The following is a 10389-nucleotide window of genomic DNA, read 5'->3' as shown; positions in this document are numbered from 1 at the left end:
CTGGGGCAGCTGTGATCAGGATGGGGTGAGGTCATGTGGAGCCAAATGAAAACACCAAAAAAGCAGGAAACCACAGGGGTATGAGAGAGTGGGACAGTCTCCATGGTCAGCTCGCACATTCACACCTGCTTCCTGCGCCCATGTTTCCTGAGGGGCCCTGGTGAAAATAGACTTGGCAGAGAGGCTTAGTAGCTGCCATTTTCTGGTCATATGAATGTTCCTGTTTCTAGAGATACCAACTCTTAGAAATTTTCAAAGATTTGTAAGAAAGGCAGAAAAAGTCACCTCTTTTGCAGTAAGTTAGCAAGTAGAAGAAATCATGATCCAAAGAGGCAACAAGTGCTGGCAGTGTGGAGGGCACTGCCTAATCTAAGGGGGAGAAAGAGAAAAGAGTGACAATGCGGAGAACCCATTTTGGACTGAGAAATGGGCCCCGAGGAGCCCTTTCAGTACGATGCCCTAGACCCACAGCTGCCCTTGTTCTACCCTCCTCTGCCCCCTCACAAACTAGAGCTGTATTGGGTCCCATGGATCAATACTTTGGGTACTTTATTGCTTACATACACTAGTCTGGGAAATTTACCGCCATCTGTGACCTTGCTCCTATAGAAAAACGTATCCTCAGGGTTGAACAACTAACTGACTTACAAATGGACTCATGGAATACAATTGCTACTAAAATTCAGAACTGCCTATAAATAGAGAGCAATCTGGGACTTTCACTTGGGAACCAATAATCATTAGAGAATCAACAGCTCTCAGGAAGAATCTTCTGTTGGTGTTTACCTCAACTTACTTTACCCCAAGAAAGAAAGTGCTAACAGGGTTTCCAGTCAGGTTTAAAGAAATGACTTGAACCATGAGCTACTAGAGATTTTCATGGTTTCTTGTAAAGGGATGAAAAATAACTCCAAATATAAGGGCCAAAGTACTAAAAGAATGGGAGCTGCTCTTTTGGGAGAGAAAAGGCAGCCATATCTCTTTGCCCCTTCTGCTTCTTTCTAGTTTGCAGGAGCAGTAAACATGCAACCTTCCCCTCTCTCATTTATTCCTGTCTGTGCTCCCCCAAGAGGCTGGTTATGTCAGAAAGGCCAGGGCAGCGCTGCCTAGTAAAGAACGTGTTAGGTAGCTTTAGGCCAAAAGAATTTAAATATGATCAGAAACACCTGGTGAAATGGTAAATAATCCAGACCCTCTCCTGGAATTTGGTCAGCATTTCTAGGGTGTGTGCCCAGGAACTTGTATTTTTAAATGAGTACCTCAGATGATTCTGATGCAGACAATTCATGTATCATAGTTGAGAAACAAAACCTGGCCTCTGGGGCAGAATCAGACTCTCCTTCTAAAGTAAGGTGTGTGTGTGTGTGTGTGTGTGTATGTGTTTACGTTTACATACCTGCTTTAATTCTGGGCTCCAACAGAAGCTCTTGCCCAAGCAAAAGTTTGCTCCCACCTGGCTTACAAGAACTCAACATTGGAATTTGGGGTCAAGGCTGAGTGAGTACTAGCTCCTACTAGGGAAGACATGGGTCTTTGAGCTAGAACTTCCTGTGGAGAGCAGCAGTTCTCAAACTTACTGCACCTTAGAACTACCTGGGCAGTGTGGGGACAGAGCCAGGAGTGTAGTTTCCAGGCTCTCGGCCTCACGTGGAAAGGTGTTGGCTCAGGTAGTAAATGGCCGTCAACTGTGGCTAGTTGGCCGTCAGCTGTAACCAATGAGCCGTTGGCCACTAATATAACTGCTGTGGCTATGCTGGCAGAAAAATGGGGGCTAGCAAGAAGATGGTGGCTGAGCTAGCAAGAGCGGATTGCAGAGAGGCGGATGCCGCCAGCGAGAGTAGAGTTGTATGACGCCCTCATCTATGGCTCTGAGGGTGTTCCTTTTTGGCCTAGCCACATCCTGCGTTCTTATGTGGGGAGCAGGAGCTGAGACCCCACAGGCCACCCCGCACGACAGCAGTTTTAAAAAATACTGATGCCTGGGCTCCACCTCCACAGTCTTATTCCATTGGTTTATGTACAGTCTGGATATTTAGGATTTTTTTTTTTTAAAGCTCCTCAGGTATTTCTAATGTGCAGTCAGTCAAAGTTGAGAACCACTGTGATAGGGAAAAATGACTTTTGCTTTCCTGGAGCCCTGGCTGAAAACAATCTTAATATTGCCTCTTTAACATGATGGACACCATCGAAGAGATATTGATATTTGCATTTCTGAAATGCAACACAAACAAAAAATCAACAGCATATAAAAGACAGTATTTTGAATAGTGGTTACCCGTTAACATAGTCAAGGGTACTGAAAATATTCTTATACATTTTGTGTCCTCTGGCAAGAAAGAAAGGCATGGCATGATATAACTCAGAATTCTCTAAAGTATTTCAGAGATGATGTCATCTACAGCAATACTCACGGCTTTCAAAGCTTTCCCTAAAGAAACAGGAAACTGTTCAAACTTTTTGCTTTCTTTCACTTTTTTCCTGAGACCTAGCTGATCAGATTCAAAGGTACAGTATTTCAGGAATATCTACTGCTTGTTTCTTTTTCTTTTCTAGCAATAGGTGAATATATTTAACAGCAAACATATCAGTGGACTATAGTTTTTGAACAAATGGACAACTGACTTCTGATCATTAGAGGAACAATGACTTTATTAAATCTGTGATTTTCTGGTGTGTTCACCCAAGTTTATGACTAGTCTGCTTTAAGCTTTTTTTGATAATAATCGTGTGTATTTGGATTTTGTGAAAATCAAACTTAGCTCTTGTCGAAATACAGTGCAAATCTGTATTTAAGGATGATGAAATGTATCTTAGAAATAGGTTCCAGGGGCTATATCTGAGCTAAGCTGGATCCCTGCTGAAAAGTTAGAGACTGGTAAGCGTGTGCCTAAAATAAACTGGGGGTTCTTGGACAGAGCAATCCATGGAATTTTTTTCGAGGGGGTTCTTATACTCTCTGAAACTGTGTAATTTTAAATGTATATGCTTAGTTCTACTTTCCGAGGAGAAGGTCCATAGCTTGTAGCAGATTCTCAAAGGGTTTATAACCCCAGAAGATTAGGACCCAGAGTTCCATATATTAAAACAGAGAATCCTCCACTCTAGGCCCCTTCAGCACAGTGTGTTATTGAGAATAAGCTATAGAAAAGGAAAAATAATAATAGTCAACTTTGCTCTTCAACCTGGTCTTCTCCGGGCCAGGGTTACGGATGTTTAGGTGAGGTACTGACAGCAATTGGCTGTAATTGGTTTTAGCTCAAATTGGTTTGCTGTAAATGAGCATCCAAGGAACCAGCAGTGGCGAAGATTCTGACTTTTGTTTCTTTTGCTGTAGCTTCCATGCCATTCTAGGAAGCGTGGGCAGGTTGACTAGCTGGGGAAAACGGAGAGTGGCCAAGGGAGAACTTCTATTTTCCATTTACAGAATGGGTGCAGTGTTCTAATTGTAGGGCAGAGAGTAAATCTGGTATTTTCCCAACTGGTAACTGTTCCTGAATCTAATCAGATGGCATCAGCCTGGGGTGGTGCTTGTTAAAGGCTGAAAATGCAGTAAAGGTGGACCTACCTTCAGTTCTACTCAACATGGGAAATTGTGTCTTTTTTCAAATGATGAAGAGTAATGACTTCGTGAAAAAAATTATTTTAAATAGAAAGTTCCCTCAAAATTTATTCAACTTACAACTATTAATTCTAATTGCTTTTTGGGAATATAAGGGAATAAAGTTTTCTTCTAGGTGGCATTTAGCCTCATTATGGGAGGAATGTGATTTTTGTTAAAACAATATTTTAAAATAAAATTTATCTAATATGTAGTATTACCTTTTCAAAACATTAGAGTAGGGCAGATATGTAGCTAAATTTTCCCCTGGTGTGAGAAATGTAATATGTGAAGCTAATTTTTTATTATCAAGGCCAGTTCCAAAATATATGCTTAGTACAGTTTTCATGGGACTTTAAGGAGAGAAAAATACTGTTGTATATATTTAGATTTAAGGCTAAAGTATATTTTTGTAAACTTTAATGTAATTATAATGGTTTTGGTTTTCAGGAAAGTTAGTTTGCATTTGCCTAAACAAGAAGCAAAAAATGGAAAACAATTGTTTTCTTTAATTTGAATTATTGGACCAAATGCAGGATACTCCTTTTCATGTTATGGATACAGAAATAGCTACAAGTGTTCAAAATTGTTACTGCTGCCATTCTTAAATTTGAGTGACCAGGAATCATCTAAACATTAGTTTGTATTTGCTCTTGGTTTTCGAATCAGTTGTTTGATCCAAGCTATTTTCAAAGAGGAATAGCAATGTCTTATTCTTCTTTAATGAAGATTCCAATAATTTAAACTTAAAAATGATAGACTAGAGCTGCTGGTAGCTTATGTTCTTGAACAACAACAAAGACAGCTAAAGATTCCTTCTCTCTAATACATGAGAAGCTAATCAAATGCAAGCATTGTTAAATGCTAATGATTTTTTCAAAATGTTTTAACCTTTGAAATACCAGTAACTTTCTCCATTAGAGATATATGACTGAGGTGGCAAAAATAGAAACAAATCAATTCAAGTTATCTATTTGCAAATTACAAATGAACATGACTGACTGCAGGACTCATAAAAATTGGCCATTAATTCTTCTTGCGGAATGTGAGGATTCTACTCTAGGTGACATTTACCTCCATTTGGCAGAGTGTGGAATTTTAAAAATTATTATCACAATCGCATTTTAAGCCACGTTAAAATTTTCTGGTATTTTCATACTATTACCGCTTCAAGATCTTGGCTAGTGGGCTGTCTAGATAAAATTTCCACTGTAGTTCTGGATAACAGCTAGTAGAGTGTGAATTATCTCTCAGCTTACACAGTTTAGGAAGAAACTCTGACCCTTGGATATATATTTTTTTTAAATCCACATTGTTTATTTAATCCCAGGTAGTCTTAAAAATTGCTACCATGCTACTTCCCCCAGTCCTACCTGATGTTCTCTTGGGGGATGATGCTACAATGACCCATTCTTTGAAACAACATATATAATCTAGCAAGGCACATGTCAACTGGGTTTTTAGTTGGAGCCAGGATTGGAAAATATTTTGCAAACAATCCTGTCTCCATCGCATCATTCTGAGGTGGAACTATAGAGAGCATGATGGGAAAACTGCATGGAGTGGGTGGTTGGATCCCGTAAGGGTCCTATGGACTACTCTCAGATGTGTGACTGGAATGGGTGGGGAGAATTAGGTAGCCTTTAGGAATTAGCTGTCTCAGTGCTAAAGCCTCCAATGGTTTCCTCAATGAGCTTCCTAATCCTGCAGTCTGGCCTCTGCCCTCCTTGGGCGTCTAGGAAGCTGGCCTTGCTAGTGATAACCACACAGGGCCGTGAGGCTCAGCTGATCATCGCTGGGTGAGGAAGTGTCAGGGTCGCTGTAGATCTGAGTCAGGGCTAAACTCAGAATTTCTTTCTTTTCTTTGTAAAACCGTAGCTCTTGTCCTGCTTTCCTGGCTTCCTCCAACTCCCTCAGGGCCATGCGTAGCTCTTGAGAGAGGATTCCCGGTGACTCCCGCTCCTTCATGATCCAGTCCAGGGCCATGTGGCTGCGCATCTTTTCATCTAGGGAATACTGGGAATAGTAGGAGATGACTTCCTGGGAGCCAAGAGACAAAGTCCAGAGTGTCAGTAAAGAGCAATCAAGGCACCTGTGCTCATGGCCTTCCAACACCCCGTTTCCTTTGCCTCTGCCACCCCCACATCCATGGAGGTTTTACCTACAACTAAGCCTCTCTGATGTTTACAAACCGAAGCCAAATACACTGACATACTTGTTAAGGGCAATGAGTGGCTAAGCTAGTACAGCCAAGCAGAGTCACACCAGGTTGAATCAAAACACTAACACCAGGAAGACTCAATAACGCTCACAAAACCACTCGGACCTCGCTAGAAAATATGTGTTGTTAACATAAGGAAGATGACTGTCCAAATGGCTCACAGAAACAACTTTCAACTTTTATTATAAAACGTAGACATTATTATTGACATCATAATCGTACCTTCATGTCTACTGTCTCTTACTTCTGCAAACAATTAAAAATTAGTCACTACCTGTCAATTCTCGTGTGAAAAATTTGCCAATGCATTGTAACATCATGTGTAGGTTTGATGGAGATACTTTACGAAGATCTTGTGGGTTGGATGCATTGCTTATTTTTATTTTCAAGAACATATGGTATTTATTTATGACCTTAACAAATTAAAAACAATCATGGAGAAGTGTTTATAACGAACCCGGCATATTTCAAAGACCTTTTATAAAATCAAAGGAAAAGACAAAATAACCAAAGCCCTTGTCAGCTACTCATTTCTTTTCCATCTCTGACATTTGAAAGGCAGACTTTCTAAGCAAAGAACAACTAAAAACTCCTGGGGCTGCAGTGCATGCAAAACTCTTACATCCACCTTCATCTGCTCACTAGTAAAGGCTTTGTTCCTCGTACAAATTCCGGTGAGCAAATTCTCAAAAATAAACTACCATATTTCAAAGTCTAATGGTGGGGAAAGGAAGGATGAACTGGTATGACAGTAGGTGAAAACCATTAAATACACAGAAGGGATCTTGCCATTAAAAAAGGGGAGGCGGGTGCTTTTCATAGGTAGTAAAGAAATAGGCCCTGTCTCTGAAAAATAAGTAAGGAACTTCCAATCCCCCAAATTGGGGTGATTGAATGCCAGCTTGCCCACCTTTATAATCATTTCTGTTCTTTGTGGACTTTTGGTGAGAGTGAGAAAAATCTCCCCCTACAACCAACTTGACCTCTCCTCAGTGAGGAACTTCCCAAGCAGTGTATTCTCAAGATTCCGCACTGGAAAGTGGAGGAGCACACACAATAAGCAGGGCAGGTGCGTAGAATATATTCAGTATTTACCTTAGAAATGAAGTCTACCTTAATGATCCTTCCACTTTAGCATTCAGTACAAGAATCTAAATCAGTCCCATGACCAGCCAGCGTTCCTCTTAATGTGTATATTCGGTCAGTCCCTCACTAAACTGGACTGCTATACATATTTTTTTCATATGGCCTCTGCTCTTACTCAGTAAATACAGTACCAAATTTAAACAGAAAAAAAAATCCAAGTAAAGGAAATCTCCCAGGAAGATGACGAGCCATCTGCTCAGTCCATCCAACACAAACCCATTGTGGATTGGAAAATCTCACCTGTCGGGAACACTTGGTTTCACGAAGAGCTTTTAGGCTTCCGTTCCAGTGTAAGAGTTGGAAAATGGTCATTAGCTCCTACAAAACCCAAATACCGCTCATTAGTCTCAAAGCAAAAATGTGAAACAAGGTGCCTCAGTGAGAGCTGAGCAGGGCATAACTCTGATCCCCATCTATATCAGAAAAATGGAATCTACAATACGTATTGTCGGAACACTGAGATATTTCAGACATCATAGTCCCCAGGCTTTTGGAGCATTCTTCCCTTCCTCCTTTGCTACATCCATATTTGTACAATAAATAAGTAAATAATTGATAAATATCTTTCAACATTAAAAATAGATATACTCTAACAATTCTACACTCAAGAAGTTATCTAAATATACCAGTGCATTTGAGGATAATCTATAGACAAAGTTATTCATTGCATCATTTTGAAATTGCCTATGATTAAAAATATTTTAAACATTCATTTTTTAAGGGGATGGTTAAATAAAGCATGATATTGAAAGGTAGCAGAATATGTCACCCCAAAATATGAATTTAGGACATAGAATCCCAAAATATGCCACTTTGCTATATTGATTATTTTGATCTGAAGGCACTTGAAAAATAACAAACATAGGGAGAGGCTTTCTCTGAACTCCCCTTATCTGTCTAAAGACCGATTCTCTCAAAAGAACTTGATTGTCATAAATCCCCACCTGGGGAATTTCAGCAACCAGGGAAATTGACTCTTAGAAGAGGACTGGAAGTCCACACCACACCCAGACACACTTTGTCACAAATGATCACACCTGCTCTCTGTTCTTCTAAGGGCCCATTCATCTTTCTTAAAAATCATTTATTCTCTCCCAGGAAGCCTACATCCCCCCTACCCTATTATGATGGTATTTAATCTTGAATTCTGAGCTACCTGAGGAGTTACTAATTTTCCCTAAGTATCTCCCATGTATGCATGAGGTATACGTGTCAATAAAGTTATGTTTTTCCTTGTTCTTCTGTCTTTTATTACAGGGTCTCATCTAAGAACTCAGAAGGAGAGGGAAAATTATTTTTCCTCTCCTACAATACATTCATACTACTGAATACGCTGCAGTCATAAAGAAAGGATGAGAAGGTTCTCTAGGTTCTACTATAAAGAATCTCTGTGATGCGCTGTTAAAATAAAATAAAAGCATAGTGCACAACATACTATATACTGTGTGTACTACTTGAGTGAAAAAGAATAGAAGATCCTGATAAATATTTGCTTGTAAATGCCTAGAAGCGTTCTGGCAAGATAGAAGAGAATTGGGTAACACTAGCTGCCCCTGGGGGACGGAAAGGAATGCCTTGGGGACAGAAGTGGGAAGGAGACCTTCCTCTGGCATTCTTCTTGCACCTTTCGAGTTTTGAATCATGTGACATTATTATGTATCAAAGACAAACAAAAAAATTTAGCCCCCAAATAAATATAAAACACATAATGGGCAAACTATAAAACCTGTAAAATACTCTTAAGTGTATACATTTAGTTAAGAAAATGACTTAAAATATTGCCAATAGGTTGAATTGACATCAAAACCCATAGTTTTCCCATCCAATGGCCACGGCCGAGCACAGCGTCCAGCCTTTTATTAGCATCATCCTCTCGCATAAGATCAAGTGCAAAGGAAAGTGTACAAACATACTGAAGGTTTTGTTTTTCTACAGTGATTAGAACTGGCAGTCTTCCATTGACGTTCTCTACATTTCTTTCTTTTTCTTTTTTTTTTTCCTTTTTGGTCAGAGAGACATTTATTGTAGATTAATAGCACAAACTACAACCCTGTAATTATCAGAAAATAGCAGTACAATTAAGAAACTACCTGGTCATGAAACTAGTTATGAAAACCTTACATTTACAGAGATGTTCTACTGCCCATTAAAAAAAGCTGACTTTCATTATCTTTAGCTCCGCTTGTGCAGGAAAAAGTCTTCATTATGAAAATCAGACACGAAGTCATTCTGAGATTTCAGACATCTTAAAATTATTAGGTGAATTTTAAAGCTTTAAGATGATCAGAAGAGCAAATAGCACTATTCTCATGTTGAAAATTGCCAGTGGAATGTAACGTTTTTCTTCTTTTCAGTTTGGGATCCAGTTTGAGATTTTTTTCTATGTTCTACTGCACAGTAAGTGCCCCCAAGAGCACACACAGAGACCTCAGTAAAAGCAAAACCATCTGTTTCTGTTGATTAAAATACGACATGGAAACCAGCTGAATGACTCCTGCTCCAAACAGAGACCCCACCATCTGCCCAGGGTCCTGGGTCCAGTGCCCAGGGAAGCCACCCCTTTCACGTCTGCTCTCCTCTTCTCCCTAACCCCATCCAGATTTTCACTCTGTCACATCACTATGCTCATTTGGAAAAGCGAGAATGGCTTGTGCTATAACGAAAGCTTGCCTAATCTGGTTCTCACCTCTGTGCTTTTTATCAAAGAAACCCAAGTGACCAGGAGGGTAAATTTGTGCTGCCCCTCTCACCTCACCTTTAAACAAACTCACTGAATATTGTGCAGCCATAAAAAATGAATAGAAACACTCTTTATATCCTGATAGGGAATAGTCTCTGTGGTGTGACAGGAAGGCCAGTGTTTACAAATAAGACATTTCCTCTTGTTCCATGTTTTATGTTCACTCCACTTGAAGTTTGTATTCTATTGTATATGTCCATTTACATAAGCAAACAAACAAACAAACAAATAAATACCACCTCCACTCCTCCACCTGCCCCCTTCATCTTCATATAAAGTTAACAACCCAGAAAATATACCGAGTTTATTTTGTGTCTTCCAATAGGCCTCTTGGCATTGTCTTTACATACCTGTGGCCCAGTTTGAGAAACAGCCTATTGCGAACAGGGCTCTCAACTCCATCCTCTGAGAATTGTTGCCTTAATAACATATTCTTCCTCCAAGGCCTTCTAGGCTCTCATTCTTATCTATACACAAACCCTCCCCTCTCCATCAATCCCCCTAAGACTTTGGAACCCACAATTCTTCTGTGAACAAAAGTGGAAACCTTTGTCCCGTCCTTTACAACCTACTTCTCTCAAACACTTGAACTGTTTCAGCCTGCACAAACAGGGTCGTCCTCCTCACCTGTTCTGGTTTGGCTAAAGTTCTAGTCCATCACCAAGCAGTCGTTTTCCTCTGCAG

The 10389-nt window shown here is 40.0% G+C and overlaps 1 protein-coding gene across 2 annotated transcripts in view; it reads right to left on the bottom strand.

The window, feature by feature from the left end:
• Positions 1 to 2631: 2631 nt before the first annotated feature.
• LIX1 (limb and CNS expressed 1) overlaps positions 2632 to 10389 on the bottom strand; it is a 49303-nt gene continuing 41545 nt past the window's right edge. For both annotated transcript variants that reach the window (XM_074328681.1, XM_019727921.2), the window contains 2 exons: positions 7206 to 7283; positions 2632 to 5638 (listed from right to left, as the gene is read on the bottom strand). In XM_074328681.1, the coding sequence (XP_074184782.1) occupies positions 5351 to 5638; positions 7206 to 7283 (366 nt within the window). In that variant the 3' untranslated portion in view covers positions 2632 to 5350. The remainder of the gene's footprint in view (positions 5639 to 7205; positions 7284 to 10389) is intronic.

The sequence above is a fragment of the Rhinolophus sinicus genome, linkage group LG03, assembly GCF_036562045.2.
Source record: "Rhinolophus sinicus isolate RSC01 linkage group LG03, ASM3656204v1, whole genome shotgun sequence".
NCBI lineage: Eukaryota > Metazoa > Chordata > Mammalia > Chiroptera > Rhinolophidae > Rhinolophus > Rhinolophus sinicus.
The sequence above is the reverse complement of the archived record's forward strand: the minus strand, read 5'-3'. Positions and strand labels throughout refer to the sequence as shown.